General features: G+C 38.5%; 1 protein-coding gene across 4 annotated transcripts; it reads right to left on the bottom strand.

The window, feature by feature from the left end:
• Positions 1–17,242, bottom strand: svopl (SVOP-like). 4 transcript variants are annotated; one of them, XM_017494042.2, is made up of 16 exons: positions 17,093–17,242; positions 16,470–16,671; positions 9,439–9,530; positions 9,255–9,353; positions 7,320–7,391; positions 7,041–7,165; positions 6,829–6,892; positions 6,316–6,441; positions 4,880–5,008; positions 4,681–4,754; positions 4,327–4,523; positions 4,124–4,235; positions 2,699–2,780; positions 2,474–2,563; positions 1,132–1,245; positions 1–107 (listed from the first exon to the last, which is right to left on the bottom strand). In XM_017494042.2, exons 2-16 carry the CDS (start codon positions 16,645–16,647, stop codon positions 96–98), a joined length of 1,566 nt encoding a protein of 521 aa, XP_017349531.1. In that variant the 5' UTR covers positions 16,648–16,671; positions 17,093–17,242; the 3' UTR covers positions 1–95. The 4 variants fall into 4 exon arrangements, with proteins under 4 accessions (XP_017349531.1, XP_017349532.1, XP_053544066.1 ...); XM_017494043.3 differs by having other exon boundaries at positions 16,470–16,668; positions 17,093–17,231; XM_053688091.1 differs by lacking the exons at positions 16,470–16,671; positions 17,093–17,242 and adding an exon at positions 15,968–15,987.
• Between the last annotated feature and the right edge of the window lie 697 nt (positions 17,243–17,939).

Here is a 17,939-nt window from a genome sequence, read left to right as displayed (position 1 = left end):
GGTTTTGTGATCCAAATTTAATCAATTTATAAACTAACAAAGAAAAAAATACATAGTTAGAATATAGTCTTAGTTTCTTCATGAGCAGGTGTGCATTATTCATTTTGCTGCAAAAAGAAAAAAAAAAAAAGAATAAGACATTTCCTTAAAGTACCCTTGAACATGCCATTTTAAACTAGTGACAATCATTGTAGAATAAAAATAGTGTAATATGTTCGTAGAAATCATGTATACACACACACACACACACAGATATATACAAACAGATATATACACACACACAGTACTGTGCAAATGTTTTACACACCCTATTTCTTTAGTACAAACTTTGTTACAGACTTTAATTTTATGACTTCGATATTATCGAGTCAGTACAGAAACATTGTATATTCCCAAACATTAGTTTTCTAGCACAAATTTAAATGTTACAGAAAAATGTCTGTATGTCAGAAAAGAAAGCAGCGTATTACGTAAGAGACACTTTTCAGAAAAAAACACAATGAATTCTGCTTGGTTTTGCTGTAAAAATAAGAAGCGAGTGTGACCGTCAAAGTCTCCAGAAGAACCGTAACTGGTTCTGCAACATGCTCAATAAAACTTACAGTTCATTTCCTTATAACTAACTCTACTTGAGACTACTTTTTTTGTCGCACCAAATATCGACTTTGTGTCGTTTATTAAAGTTTACTGCTCTTTACAGTATTTCTTTAAAATGCAGAAACATTTCATTATTTTGGAGGCATTTTTGCTCTACAGCATTTCTTTGGATGTGCCTAAAACCTTTGCACAGTACTGTGTCAGTACACAGTACATATATATATATATATATATATATATATATATATATATATATATATATATATATATATATATATATATATATATATATGAATGTCCTCTTATCATCCCAAGTAGCATAATATCACTAACATTATCTAACTTCAAGTAAACCAGCTCACATTTGTTAGAGGTTGATTTAATATAATCCAAACTATATTTGTGTCAGTAACTTTAGCTAAGATAGCTAGCCAGCTAACCATGTGTAAATGTAATAGTGATTTTGAGTGCAGGAGAATGAAAACAACACACAATGAGCTACATGCAATAACTACTAGTGTTGTAAAAGTTTACCAGTAACGCTCGTCCTCTGGTCTCGATGGGTAACAGGGCAGTCCCGACAGCGCACAGACAGCATGCCAGAGCAAACGGAGACAACGCTAACAGCACAGACTTAGACATCAACACCTGAGACACACAACACACAGTCACACCTAAACGCGAAGTGATGGAAGAACGCCGAGGCTGAGACTGAAAAAGATGGACTCTTTAAGAAGATTATATTGACACCTGATTTTCTAAATAAATAAATAAGTTTGATAAATGTTTGATAAAATTTTAGTTTCTACATGATAATGGAGGCCAGAATCATCAAAACACATATTTACATATAGCGTATATCAATGATGTAGCCATCTTAGCTAAGCAGAAACAATACTAATCACCGAGAGAGTAGGGCAAAGTAACGTGTTACTGTAATCTAATGACTTTTTATGATAACGCATTACATTTTAAAATTATGTCATTTGATTACAGTTACTGATGTCAATAAAATCACGTCACTTGCGTTACAAATTTATTGTTAAGAAAACAATGTTAAGTAAAACGTATAAATCACGTTTTGCCCCGAAAATTGTTTCTTTAGCCCAGAGTAATTCTCCACTTGGAGTGATTTGTCACTATGTAACTGAACGTCAGTAAAAGAAGACCGCCTGTAATTTTATATCTTCAGTGAACGGAGGCGAAATAAAATCAGACAGGGTTGACAGGAAAATTGTCATATCGCAGCAAACCAGTGACTACATTTCCCATCCTGCACTGCGGCCTACAAACATGGCCGCCATGGACTGCAATTCCCGGAACACTCACTTTCATTCTATTCACGCACACCTGCATCCAATCTCACACACAATCACATAACAAATAAAAGAGATTGTTTGAACACTAAGTCTTTGCGAAGTATTACGCTCAGTTGCCTTGTCTCCGTCATTTCCAAGCCTTGATACCGTGTTTGTTTATTTTGGTTTTAACCTTGTTCACGTTTACGACCTTGTCTCTTTGGACTGTTTGCCTGATCGCCTGACCTCTGCCTGTCTCTGTTTATTGATTTCTGCCTGATCCCTTGGACTATTGTATTAAACTATCTAACCTGCACTTGCTTCCGTCTCATCCTCCATTTCGTGACAAGCATCCTGTACGTGGAAAAATGGATGTACGTCAATTTTTGAGGGAATCACACTTAGCTGGCAAAGTTTTAGACATGAGTGAGTGTGAAAATTTTTTTTAAACCACTGTGTTTATTAAACTGGCTTCTTTATGCAAGAAGATAACAAGAGGATAGCCAGGCCAGGATTAAAAATCACACACACACACACACACACACTCACACACACACTTACACTTAAGCAATCATTACCTGTGCTACAAAGGGTGCAATCATCCCACCGATTCGGCTGAATGAAGTACAGAAGCCCATTCCTATAGAGCGCACTGCTGTAGGGTAAACCTGCAGGAACATACCATTACTGTAAAATATCTCACTAGATTTATTATTCACATTACTCTAACTTTACTCATGCAAATAAAACAAATGGACAGAGCAAACGATCCCAGACTCGTTGTTGATATGAAAGAACCTCACCTCTGCAGTATAAATATAAACCACATTAAAATTCATGGAGACCAGTGAACGCAGCAGGAAGAGCAACACTGTGAAACCAAACCTGCGGGAATGAAAAGAGATCACTGTCACTCTCAAACTGTTACTCTGTGTACACCTGGTTTCTGTGATACAATTATATTATCATGATATTACACTGCCACAATATCTGGTGATGTTTATCGCTGATTATATTTCATTACCAGACCGAAAGAGTGTCTTTTTTCTCCCCAGAAGACCCAATCAACATGTGATTCTGGAATGATCTGCACAGGTCTTTTGAACTTTTTCTACTTTATATGATTTTAACAAACACTTCCTGAAAGCCCCGCCCCCTTCCGCCTATCTCACATGCCCTCGACTCTGGGCCCCCTTGCTTTCTGCGGACGTTTTGAGCTCACTAATGTGAAATAAAATCTTACAGTCTAGTTAATGTTAGGCAAGTGTACGGTATATGTAACATCTGTGTACTATAGTTAGTAGGGATGGCACTGAAAAATATGGACAAAAGAGAAATAAAGCACAAAGATTTTCACACAAAAACATTAGATAGGATTACAATGAAGTGTCAAAACTAACACGTTCTTTAAACGTGAAATGGTGGAAATGCTCCTTCGCCTGTATTTCTTTTAGGTTAACAGTTCTGAACGACTAAATTGTTTATTGAGATATTTTAACACGGAAAATCAGTATCACACTCAGGGATAAACTGGAAGAAAGAGGAAAGATAGCATGGAAGAGCAGAATGATGTAGAAGAAGACAAGCAAAAACAACAAGGATTAAAGAAAGATAAGCAAACAAGCAAAAACAACAAGGAATAAAGAAAGATAAACAAGCAAAAACAACAAGGAAAAGGACGGAAGGAAGAAAGACAAGCAAAAACAACAAGGAAAAGGAAGGAAGGAAGAAAGGCTAACACACAAAAAACAAGGAAAAGAAGAAAGAAAGAAAGAAAGAAAGAAAGAAAGAAAGAAAGAAAGAAAGACAAGCAAAAACAACAAGGAAAAGGAAGAAAGAAAGAAAGAAAGAAAGACAAGCAAAAACAACAAGGAAAAGGAAGAAAGAAAGAAAGACAGGTAAACACGCAAAAAAAAAATCAATATCCCAAAGGCACAAATTAAGCCATATGACCAACATTTCTGAAACAATTATGTTATTTGATAGGATCAGGAAGAAGGAAGGCCAAAAGAAAGAAAGAAAGCAAAGGTCCACCATACAAGCCCCTGTGTAAAAATATCTTCTGACCAATCAGGATTGAGAATTCAGCGGCGTTGTGGTTTAAACTCCTATCAGCGCAGTGTTACAGTAATCAGATCATTCTCACATTTGAAGCTGTCTAGGTGTACTATAAACCCAGATGAGTTCCAGCTGTTCTGCACTGTGCTGGAACAGGAGAGTGTACTCACATGGTGGTGCAGATATTAATCAGCATGAAGAAGATGGCCGAGAGGACCTGCAGGACGACCATGCTGAACTTTCGGCCCATGACGTGCAACAGGCCGATGTTCAGAGGGATCACTGCAAAGAAAACCGAACAACATGCCTGTGACGTACGCGTACGTGTTTTATTCACAGACTACACGGCGTAGGATTCACGTCAGGAACTCACGTGCCACCTCTCCCAGGCAGCTGATGAGGAGGGTCTGGTAGTCGGCCATGTTGAATGGGATGCAGTAACACAGCATCGTGTCCTGGTTGTGTTTGATGTCGTGTTCTGCGTCGGCGTCGGTCACACAGAGCAGGTTCTTCTCCAGGAGCTCGGAGCTGCCCAGCACAGAGCCGTAATAGCAGAAAGACGCCACAAACCTGCACGCATCATGTTTGCCATTTTTATAAGAAGATCTGCTCACGGACTTGTGTAAAACAATACTTCTATTCAAATTCTTACACACACACACACACACACACACACACACACACACACACACACACACACACAAGGTGAGTGTATAAAAGACGTTACCATGAATACCACAACAGCAGAGATGTCCTAAGGAAAGCTCGACTAACCAGAGTGGCAGCATTTCCTCTCTCTGTCTGAAAACACACAACATAATAACTAGCCTGTGTGTGTGTGTGTGTGTGTGTGTAAGAGAGAGAGACAGAGAGAGACAGGGTGAGAGAGAGAGAGAGACAGAGTGAGAGAGAGAGAGTGTACACACCACTATAGTTTCCCGTAGTTCCCCCTCAGGCAAGCTCACTCCGTTCATCTTAGCGATCCATTTTAAAGTGGCAACAGCTCCTTTTACATTCCCTGCCGAGACCTGGAACCTCGCTGACTCGGGGATAAACTGGACAGAAGAGGAAAGATAGAATGGACGGGCAGAATGATTTTTATGAAAGAAAAATAATTAAATAAACAAGTAAATAAACATATAGATTGAAAATAATCAAGTACATTTAAAAAAAAAAATCAAGCAAAAATAAAAACCAAACATAAAAAGAAAGAAAGAAATGAGAGTGAACAAGTACAAAGCAAAGAAACCAAAGGATGGAAAAAAGAAAAAAGCAAGCAAGCAAACAAACAAACAAACAAACAAACAAACAAGGACGTCAAATAAATGAATAAGGAAGTAAATTGTAAATAAACAAGTACATAAAAAACACATTTGAGCAAACAAAAAAAAGAAAACAAACAAAGTGGTGTGAAATAAATAAATATAAAATGTCAGTTGAATAAATCAATTTTAAAGAAAGGAATACAGAAAAGGGTGAAATTAATAGGTCAGTTGTAAATAAATATCTTGTAAACAATCAAACGAAGCAAACAAAACAAATAAACAGAAAGAAAGAGAGAAAGAAAGAAAGGATAGTGAAATAATATATACATATAAATAGAAATATATTAAATATAAATAAACAAGGATATTGTAAACAAACACACAAAGAAACCAAAGAAAGAAAGAGACAGGCAAGGAGGTCAAATAAATAAATAAATAAATAAATAAAGTAAACTGTAAATTGTCACGTATCAAGAAACTCTGGACTCCACTTCCCATCAGCCACTGCACTGCACTAGCTGTCACATGACCACCTGCACCTGACTCACGTTTTGTTAATGAGCACTCGTGTGTATATAGTCCTTGTCTGCACTGTTTGCTTGTCTTTCGTTGTCCTAGACTCTGGTTGTTTATGTCTCGGTGTCTTGTTTCATGCCACAGTGTTATTCCACATTGTTAGTGTCTTTTTTTCTTAGTACGTTTGTTTCAATAAATGTCATTATCTGCACTTGCTTCTGGCTCAACCTCGATTCGTGACATAAATAAACAAGTGCATTTAAACAAACAAACAAGAAACCAAAAGAAAGAAAGGAAGAAAGAGGAGTGAAATAAATAAATATAAATAAATATTAAATGCCAGTTGTATAAATCATTTCATGTGTTCAAGTTACTGTATATAACTGTGTATGTGACAAATAAAAAGCTTGAATTGAATTGAATAAATCAATAAACAGGTAAATTGTTAGCAAACAAATACATTGTAAATAAACAAATGTATTGTAAACAAATCAAGCAAGCAAACAAAACAAAAGAAAGAAAGACGTTATTTGCCCGTGTCCGTGATTATTCAGTTCATTCAGATGTGATATGAGGTTCACCTGGAAGAGGACGAGTAGTACAACACTGGGGATGATGGAGAAGCGGATCATCCAGCGCCAACCCATCGTGGGCACCACAGTCATCCCCAGAACGATGATGAGCAACGATCCCAACATCCAGAAAATCTGACCACAGAGGAACGTGGAATTCCAATGACATTATTATTATTATCATTATTATCATTATTATTATTATTATGAAGATGATTATTATGATTATGGTGATAATACTGTTGACTATTATTATTATTATTATTATTATTATTATTATTATTATTATTATTATTATTATGAAGATGATTATTATGATTATGGTGATAATAATGTTGACTATTATTATTATTATTATTATTATTATGGTGATTCTTCTTCTTCTTATTATTATTATTATTATTATTATTATAATGATTATTATTATTTCTACACCCCCAGGGAACTTGGGGCACAAAGCGGGGGACACCCTGGATTTATTTAGGGGTTTATTATTACACATGAGCATGATTTCTCACTTACGGAGGCCAGGGGCAGCAGAGAGCCTCGGTATTTAGCAGGAATGAATTCCGTCTTCAGAACAAACCTTGAACAGGAAGATGAACAGGATGAGTCACAGTGGGCTTTAGACATCGATGATACATCAGGACGCACATGTTTATTATGTTCAGTGAAAGGAAGTGTGTGTGTGTGTGTGTGTGTGTGTGTGTGTGTGTGTGTGTGTGTGTGTATACCCTTGTGACGTGGCTGCTACTCCACAGCCCACCATGCTGCGCAGGAAAATAAACCAGCCGTAGGATGGTGCGAATGACGTGAGCGCAGAGAAATATGCGGCCCACACGAAGCCCCCGAACACCACCTGTGTGTACACAACTATCAGAACTGAGCAAACACACACAAACACACACACACACACACACACACACACACACACTTCTCTAATATCAGACACCATCATCACTATAAAGTGAACATCATGCAAGATGTTTTTGATGTAACTGATGCTATCTGACCTTCCAGCGGCCGTATGTATCCGCCACATATCCACACAGGACCCCGCATAACATGAAGCCCAGGAACACCATCTACACACACAAACGCACACACAATATTAACAGAGCAGAAATGATACTATACTCTAGAACTCCACAGCTATAAAAGACCAGGCTGGTTAAATTCATTAATACCACAGCGCTGATAAATTCTCAGTTCTGATTGGTCATGAGATGTTGGTTCATTTTCTATAATGCGCTTGCTCAGATGTGTAATCATTGCTATAATAACAACTTAATAAACAGCTAAGAAAACATGAGCAAAACTGCTGAAGTTTTCTGTTAAGAGAAGTGTGAGGGAAATTACTCATTTTTACTTTGTAATAGTTTTGTTATTGTTCTGTTCACGTTCATCTGAGGATAACGTCAAAGAAGGTCATGTCATGTCATTTAGATTAGTACAGAATGTTTACATGTTTTTCTGTTAAGGGTTCGACCCTGAAACAAAGCCTGTTTGAACTGCCTCAAACTGCTCCTTATCGGTACATAGAAGTGTATCGTGTCCTGTGCTTCATATATATAGTACATGTTCAACACAAGCTCCTCAGAGCGCTCTCACTATTCTATCCCATTTTCTTCTATCCTGCATTCTTCTATGCTGTATTCTTCTATCCTCTATTCATCTTTCTGTAATAAACCATTTGACCTTAGAGGGCAAGTATACGAGTGTTGTCTAATTTCCACGACAGAAGTTTAATTAGCATTTTTTTGGAAAAACATCAATTATACATGAACAAGTACACTGTCAACAAACAAACAAACAAACAAACAAAACATGACAAGAAAGAATGAAAGAAAAAGAAAGAAGGAAAGAAAGAAAGGGGAGTGAAACAAACAAAAACACAAATATAAAAGAGCAGTTGTAAAAAAAAGAAAGTTTGAAAGAAGGAAAAGAAAGAAAAAGGAATAAAAACAAACAAATAGAAAATGTCCATTGAAAAGAAACAAAAGAAAGGAAAGGGGAGTGAGATAAACAGACAAACAAATATAAAATAGCAGTTGTAAAAAAAAAAAAAAAAAAAAGAAGGTTTGAAAGAAAGAAAAGAAAGAAAATGGGAAAAAACAAACAGAAAATGTCAATTGCAAAGAATGAAAGAAGGAAAGACAGAAAGAAAGAAAAAGAGGGGAGTGAAACAAACAAACAAACAGAAACACAAATAAATATAAAATAGCTGTAAAAAAAAAAAAGAAAGGTTGAAAGAAAAAAATAAAGGGGATTTAAACAAACAAACAAATAGATAGAAAGAAAGAAAGAGTCATGTAATGTGGGCTGAGACAGATGCAAATGCAGATAAGAGCTTTATTAAAGAGACGCAGACAGACAAATACAACTCGTGAATCAAAAGCGTGGTTGAAAATAGGCAAAGGGTCAGGCGAATGGCAAACGGACATGAACAAGGCAAGGCAAAACACAAAACAAGAAACTAGACACCAGATCAAAAGCCATGATTCCGGAACAGGATGAACAAAGTCTTGGCACAGTGTATACACTCATGCACTACTTCACCGAGAATGTAATCAAGGGTGAACACAAAACAGCTGAGACTAATGATGACACATACGGGGAAACAACCAGTGACAATACGGGGCGGAGACAGTACATAAACCATACGAGATGCACTTGTTGAAAGTAAACAAAGTCAATGCCACTGAAAACCCGGAAGCGGGTGCTTCCTCTTCAGAGCACGCTGCAAATTGCTGTGCTGTAAGAGGAATAAAACATCAGGAGACGCTGCTAGAGGAAAATAATCAACTTCACCCAGGCCGCACCACACCACCCCACTGTTTATTATTTTCCTACAACAGCACACCTCCAAGAGAATTATTCCTTACTTATCTGATCACAGACTGCCAATAAATGAGTGCGGGACAGTTCCGATTGGTTGGAAATCTCACCGTGGAGACCAGGGCCACCTGCCAATCCTCCAGATGCCACTCACATCTGATCTCAGGAGACACCACAGCCAACAACATGATCTCCATCGCCTCTACAATCTACATCACACAGAGATATACAGAATCACTGACATGTACAGATACAGAACTATACCATACAGAAGCAGACAAATAAAGCTCTTACATTGGCACTGCCCATAATAACAAAGAGTAGTATGTGAAAGCGCCCGAAGCCGATGCTTTCCACAGCTTCCTCCACGCTGTAATATTTCTGATCTGTCAGAGCAAAGAAAAGCAGCACAGGGATGACCAGGTCAGAGGTTATTGAGCAAACCAGGAAGAAATGATTGAATGATTTAAAAAAAAATAAATAAATAAAATTACACATGGATTACTACAGCGATAATACCCAGAATCCTGCAGAAGAAAGAAAAAAACAATGGAGGTGAAATCTGGAGTAAAAATCAATAAAAAAAATATTTCATTAAATTAACCAATGCAAAGAAACTATCAAACAAACAAACAAACAAATATTCATTAAAAAAAATTATTTTGTTTTATCAGGAATCCTAATTTAAACAGATTTTAGATCTAATCGAAGATCATTTCTGTTTATGCTGTGTTTACAGAAGAAAGAATGAAAAAATGTCATTAAATACACCGAACCTCTTTCTGCATTGGGATTCGACTATAAGCACAGCCTCGACTGGAGTGAGGAGCGATTCACCAAACAGTCAGTTCTTTTGACAGTGGTGTACCGGACCACACGTTTTTGCAACATTTCTAGAACGGTTGAGAAAACTATAAATAGAGCGTACGATAAAACAGATGCATGAGAGTCATTAGCTGAGTGGAAAAACAATGCTGAAGAAGCTGGAAAGAAGTTTTCTTTGTTCCCCCCTAGACGTGTATTTTAATATCGACTAATAAAGCATTTTTATATTCTGACTGAAATCTATAGCGGTTAGAAAGAGTGCGTAAACCTGTTATAATTCAACTCCACTGCAAACTGTGATCTTAACTTGCCAAGTATTACAACACACATGTATTTCTTTTTCCCAGAATGACTAAGTTGTTGCACAATGTTTCTAAAGGACATTAAATCTTGTGTAGTTAAATTCTCATGAATCAGTCGTTTAAACTAATGTTTAATTAGTAATCTGAGGCGAAAATGGCAATACATGATATGTACGATTGTAATAATGAAGTTACGCCATCCTGAACATTGGGGGAAGACCAAACCATTTGGGGGGGGGTCCCTAACTGTAATGGTCCTTTTTAATTCTCTACATAATAAAGGCCCAAATATCTACACACACACACACACACACACACACACTGTAAGACCTTTATATTTAGGACCAAAACAACCACAGTAAGGTCAGCGTGTATTACAATACAAAAACAAGTTAGATTAGATTTTAGTTTACTCACTCTCTACCCCCAGGCAGGTCTTTTATCTTATTATGTACAGATATAGTGAATAATATGTTCCAAACACTAGAGCAGACCAAATATGAATGTCAAAACTTCCACTTTTTTTCTATTCCTGTCAGCTTACCCTTTTTTTCCCCCTCTGCTGTGCCAAAGTAAAAATTTCTATCATTTGATTGTCTTTTCATTATTGTCATAATGTCTCTGTAATTCGACATGTCTGTGTCGGCTAGCCAGACAAAATGACTTACACAAAATGATTTACCCACTCTCAAGTTGTTCCAAACCTGTATGCTGTTTTAAGTGTAAGACAAAAGGAGAATTTTGAAAAACGTTTACAGCACTGTACAGAAAAGCAGTCCATATGACACAAAACTCTCATATATCCACCTGGAGTATAGTTTTCATGGCTCCTTTCCAGTGTACCTTTAAAGCTCATGATCACTATCTTCTGTCATTTTATGGAATAGAACCGTAATAGAGTGGAAAAGAGTGTGTGTGTGTGGGGGGGGGGGATTTGAGTTCAAATACAGTATTTGAGTTCATTTTTAGGTGAATTATACCTTTAACATTTCGAGCACAGACCTGACAAGGACAAACAGACTCGCATCAAAATACAATGGTTGCAGACACTTGGGAGGGGTTTATTTTCCAGAAAAGAGAATTAAAGGAATTAAAAAAAAAAAGTTAAAGAACTAGATTCGCAAATAATATAAGTTTATTTTAATAAATGACTTTGAATCCACATGTTTTACCATGTTCTAGTTGAAGTCTGAGGATGATGACTCGCCCACTATGAGTTTTATGAATCATTTTCTTAGATAAGTGAATTTACTGAAAGGCTACCAGTAAAGCCAGATATCCACCTTCATTACGTTCACAATATACACACAACCATTCTTCATCTTCTGCATAATAGACTGAAAACGGCTCCGTTAATGTTTCTTGTCTTATCACATTGACAATAACACATTACATTACATCACTCACGTAAATGTTTGCATCGCTAGATAGTACTTTCGGTCGTTTAACATTTCTATGGTAAAACAGTCCAATATAAAACTTTCGCTACTTAGTTGACATTTTTCCTCGCACTCTTTCACCGTTAAAAGCTGAAGCGTCACACGGCTTCTGCCATCTTTGATTTGATTGGCCATTCGGGGGGTCCCGCTCAATGTCTATGGTGGTTACGGCCCGGAGTTACTCTTCTTGTGTGTACAGTACATGCTTTTTGTTATTTTTGTGGAAGTTATCATTAAAAGGTACGGTCACTTATTTTGTTCAAAGTTAGCTGAAGTTGGCCGTTGTAAAACTCAGAATTTAAACAAATACAGACCCGCCCAGATAGCATGCAGATGTGGGCCACTTCAGGCAGTGATGCGGCACTGATGGCCTCCTTTTGGCCCGGACAAAATGGATATGAGCCTGAAAAGGCTCACGTGTAAAATAGCAAATATGGCCCAAATATCCCAAATCACAAGTGGACCTTTTAAGGCAAAGATGCGGTGCTCACGGCAACGTGTAATCTGGATGTGACCCTAAAGCAGCCCATGTGGTAAATGGTGAATATGGCCCAAATATCACAAAAGAAATGTGGGCCACCTTTGGCAAAAATGTGGCATATGCGGCATTGCTATGGCTTGCTTGTGGCCCAAATCTGGCAAACAGGAGTGGATCGCTCAAGTGCCATCATTCCACGCGGTACATGGGCCGAATAAAAGTGTCAGGTGGGGGCCAGATCTGGGCCACAGCAATCTTGCTATCTGGGCAACTTTCAGTGTTTACACATAATAGGAGCTGTGTACGATAGAAGGCCTAAAGGCTAGTGCAAGCGCAGAAGCATTCTCAATGGACAACATTTTTTACATGAAACATAGAGTTGCCATCTTGTTATTTTGATGGTTCACATCATTTGTTGTTTTGTTTTTTCCTCCTGTTCACCAAGCCTGGGGCAGCCACACACTCAGGTTCTGCTCTATGCAAATATTTTAACAACATTCAGCTCCATGGAAAATACTTTTTTTCTGTGATGGAAAAAAATATGCCTACAAATTTCAACCTATGGCAAAATCCAGTGACGAAAAATAAAACACGACAAAATCGTTTGATGCACTCACTTCACAATTTCAGCAACTATTCAAAGAAATCAGTCAATAGTATAGATGTAGTAGTGCAGGTTTTGAGATTCAGAAAGTGTGAAGCTAACTTCGAGTTTTCAGTGCTCCTCTGTTAAGGCTGCTTGGAGACAGGAGCAGAATATTAGCATGTTTCAGTTATTAAAGAACTTTTATTTACACTGGATATCAATTTCTACACACCCATGTTAAAAAAACAGGGGATCTGCCAGGGGATCTACTGCGCACAGCCCTTTTCGAGTCTTTCAAAAGGTTTTTGATAGGATTTGGATCTGGGCTCTGACTGAATCATTGCAAAAGCGTTGATCCTCTTCTGAAGCCGTTCTTTTATTGAGTTGGATTGTACTTTGGGTTGTTCTGCTGGAAGGTGAAATTTTTCTTCTTCTTCAGCTCTATAAAAGAGGTCTGCAGGATTTGTGCCAAAACAGACTGGTATCTGAAGCTATCCATGATTCCTTCTATCCTGATTTGAGCCCCAGTCCCAGTTGAAGAGAAGCAGCAACACAGCACGATGCTGCCTCCACCATGCTTCACTGTGGGTATGGTGTTCTTTTGGTGATAAACTGTCTTGTTTCTGCACCAAACATTTCTTTTAGAATTATGCCCAAAAAGTTCACTTTTTCCAAATGTTCTGTAGTGTGTGAATGTGTGTGCAATTCAGCACCCAGTCCAGACTGTCCCCCACCTTGTGCCCTCCTGGGGTAGGCTCCAGGCTCCCCTGCGACCCTGTGTAGGATAAGCGATATGGAAAATGGATGGATGTTGGACGTTCTACCTTGGTCTCATCAGACCGTAACACAATTTGACTTGGACAGGATTTAGGCAGGCTTCTATAGTTTTTTTTTTTTTTTGGGGGGGGGGGGGGGGGGGGGGTGGTTCATGGGAAGGGGCTTCTCTCTATCCACCCTACCCCATAGTCCAGACATGTGAAGAATACAGTACAAGATATTATTGTCACATGCAGAGAGTGACCAGTACTTGCCAGATATTGCTTCAGCTTTCACTTTGGAGTTTACAACACAACACTTCCCACTAGACTAGTAAGTCAGTGCAAAGAATATTCCTTGTTTTTTTAGGCACCTGAGTTACACATAGGTATGTTATGAATGTTTAATCGATACAGCATTATATATTTGGAATTTAAATAATGTAGGGTAGTGGAGAAAATTCATAATATCCATTGGGGTTTTGTCAAACGTTCGCCAAAATTATCATAAAGAAAATAGGTTTTCACAATGAAAATCGTGTTTTCCAGTCAAGATAGGGGACAGATGATCTTTTTACCAAGTTCAGGGGGCACCAATGTGTTTGGTTTGTTTGGAAAATAAATCTGTAATGAAGGATTTTAATTTAAATCAGCATTACACCACTGCTCACAAAGAGAAGTATGAGAGATACACCGGTCACACCAGAATTGCTCTCATCTCAGATTTAAAAGGTAAACATACATCGTCAGCAAAACCATTTTGTCAAATGCATGATGGTGCAAGAATCATCACTAAAGGCATCTTATGCGGTTTCACTTGTGCTTGCGAAAAAGGTCTTATCAGAGGGTGAAATTGTAAAGCAGTGCATGATTGAGATGGCTAAAGTATTTGCAGACGAGAAAATGGACAAGAACCCTGAATCTCTATTTTTGACCCGTCAAGTGACGTGTCGAATTTCAATCAAGTCCAAGAAAAGCTGAAACATGAAATCAACAATTGCACATACTTTTCTCTCGCTGGATGAAAGCACAGATGTGACAGATGTCAGTCAGCTCCTGATCTTTGCAAGAACGATCACAGAGAACTTTGATGTTCAAGAGGAGCTGTTAAAGTTGGCTTCATTACACTGCACCAGGAAGGGAGAGGATATTTTTAAAGCTGTTGAGAATGTGGTGAACGAGCACGGAGGCTTTGCTAAACTGTCTACTGTTGTTACTGATGGAGCACCAGCAATGCAAGGAACAAAATCTGGAAGATTTGTGTGTGTGAAGATTCTGGACATGTCATGAATGTAGTGATGAAACGTCACTAATCTTATTCGAGGTGGAAACAGGGCGCTTAATCACCGGAAGTTTACGGCCTTTTTGGATGAAATATCAAGTCGGACACGAGCGCTTACTGCAGCAAACTACGGGGTCCAGAATTTCTTTTTGCGACATGGCCTTCCTCACAGATATGACCGCGCATCTGAATCATCTGAACACACAATTACAAGAATGGTCTCAGACTGTGTCAGACCTCTATGTGTATATGAACGCTTTCCAGTGTAAACTTAATCTTTTTCACAACGGATTTCCCTGCCCGCAAGGCGATGCACAAATATGCTCCCGAATGCGAGATGTTTTTGGCCAAGTACAGAAAAGAAATCGAACGTCTACAAGAGCAATTCAAAATACACTTCCAGGACATTCACGTCACGCAGCTTCGCATAGACCTCTTCACAGACCCTCTGAACACGGCTGCCAGTGAGAAGCCTGGCACTGGAACTCTGCGCAATTCAGTCCGAGGCCTTCTTTCAGGCAAGACGCAACAAGAGGGGGCTTGAATTTTGGAAACTGCTACCCGAGTCCCGTTTTCCCCTCCTCAAAGATTTTGCACTGTTGATAGTCAGCATGTTTGTCAGCACTTACATCTGTGAAACTAGTTTCTCAACAATGAAGCACATCAAATCGAAAATACAGGCTGACAGATGACACTTTCTTTCAGCTACTGCAAGTTGGCTGTACAAACTTTCAGATTGACACTGATTCGATTGTGCACCAGTAAGAGAGGCCATAAGTTTCTCATCGAGACTTTCTGATAGTGGGAATGTCGTCTGAACTGATCTATAAATGAATGTGTCTAAGGGGGTATCTAGTGTTTTTTAATACCTGTTTTTTGAATAAGCACTTTTAACTGTTCTTTTAATGGAGGGTATGTTGAGAATGTTCTCTAGGCAACTAATCAAAACTAGGGGCGCTGTACATTTGTTTGTTGCAAATTTCCATTTGCCTATCAATGAGCATAACTGCACAAGTTTTATAGTTAATAAACTCTTTAAAAACACGTTGCATTAATTGTACATTGAGTTCCCTCAATAAAGAGGAAATATGAGTAAAATAATGTAAAATGTGTCTGTGTGGATTAGTAATATTATATAATCTAAGCTTACTGGCACCCTGTCCAGGGTGTACCCCGCCTTTTGGCCGATGCTCCCTGGGATAGGCTCCAGGTTCCCCGTGACCCTGAAAAGGAGTAAGCGGTTGAATATGGATGGATGGATGGATGGATAATCTAAGCTTGGTATAAAGGAGATGAAGTTGCCCATCCCTGGCTTAGAGTTATGGGTTTTGTGGTTAAGGCTCTGGGTTACTGATCAGAAGGTCAGGGGTTCAAGCCTCAGCACTGCCAAGCTGCCACTGTTGGGCCCTTGAGCAAGTCCCTTAACCCTCCCTGCTCCAGGGGCGCTGTATCATGGCTGACCCCGCACTCTGACCCCAACTTCCTACCATGCTGGGGCATGCGAAGAAAATAATTTCACTGTGCTGTAATGTTTATGTGACAAATAAAGACCCATTATCATGGACACGAATTGACAAGCTGTTCCCACTAAACAAACAGACTGAATTGTTTCACACACCCCAGTGTGAATTCCGAGCTTTATAATTAGAAACAATTACCACTGGCTTCCTCGACAGGTTTTCGGACAGGTTTAGGGACAGGTTTAGCAGCAGCAGCAGCAGCAGTCTCGCGCTCCTCCTCCTCGCGCTCCTCCGCCTCGCGCTCCTGCAGCTGAATCGCGCTCACCAGCTGCGTCTTCATGGGGCTCGCGCTCCCTCCTCCCGACATCCTCTTCATCCAAGAGTTTACAGCACAAAGCTACTGTAAACATCGGAAATGACACAATCAGTGACACCAAATGGCGGTGACAACAAATGTCGCTTCGTTTCAGGTTCAGCTTAAAAACCAACAAACAAATAAAGTTGTGTTTGTGTTGTGATGTTCCTCATATGCAGGCTGAGAGACCAGGAAACATGAACAGCAGCAACACAACGCAGGAATTACTTCCTCAATGAGGCGTTTTTCAACACTAAATACGTGATGAAGAAGTCTCACACTAGGAAAGTTTACTAAACCCGAGGTTCTAATCGTTTCCGCTGTGTATTCGCTTTATTCAAAGTCTACACTGAGTCATTCCCAGGTGTTCACACTGCTGTAGTCCCGAGATTTAAAGGCATCATCAACAAGCACAGCTAAAAGGATGTTAAATATACATCACATACACCATCACCAGGCACTATACCTTATCTGCTTCTTATATCCCAGTGTGTGAGTGATTTTTGAAGGATATAAAACACCTATTTCGCCTCATATTTGCTCTGGTCCAAAACAAGTTTCCGTCCTGTACCTGCCGACAGGTAAACTGAGTCCCTGAGGAACTGAGGAACAACAGGAGGCAGGACCTGGGCTTTAAAGGGCCATGCAGACGATTTACTAACCCTCCTCATGAGTTTTCATTTAGTAAAGCTTAAATACTATTTCACATTGAAAGATATCATTGTGTATTATCAAAGCATTGTTAACAAAGGTCCTGAATACAGTGTTCATTTATTTATACTAATGGCAAAATTTTATATACATAAATCAAAGTAGGTTTATTTATCCCCAATCTTTAGGGTGTTTATATTGGAATTTTTGATTGTTTTATATGTTCTCTGAAATTGTTTAAAAAAAAAAAAGTGTCATTAATATGTTTAAAATATTATAATATAATTTCCGGATCCACTGTTACCAATTAATGCCACACTTTGTTTTGTACTATTGTATGATATGATATGTTTGCTTTGTTTTCAATGAAGAAGAAGAAGAAGAAAACACTCCTCATCAGTGCTGGCAAGTCTTTATCAGGGGGAAGTACCTAATGCATGCTCAGAAGGTCACCGGATGATGCAATAGTGTCATTTGCATATTTATTAAATCGTCACAAGCTGTGTTTCCATCCATGTATTTTTATGCACATTTTGGGATACCGCATTTAAAAAAAAAACTAAAAAAAAAATCTATATAGAAACATCTGATGCGAATAAAATAGTGCAAATAAACAACGTATGCGCTCAACTGAGGTGGATGTAAAAATTTTATTTGATAAG

This window comes from Ictalurus punctatus, chromosome 19 (genome assembly GCF_001660625.3).
Source record: "Ictalurus punctatus breed USDA103 chromosome 19, Coco_2.0, whole genome shotgun sequence".
In the NCBI taxonomy this organism is placed as follows: Eukaryota; Metazoa; Chordata; class Actinopteri; order Siluriformes; family Ictaluridae; genus Ictalurus; species Ictalurus punctatus.
This window is presented reverse-complemented; position numbering and strand designations above follow the sequence as displayed.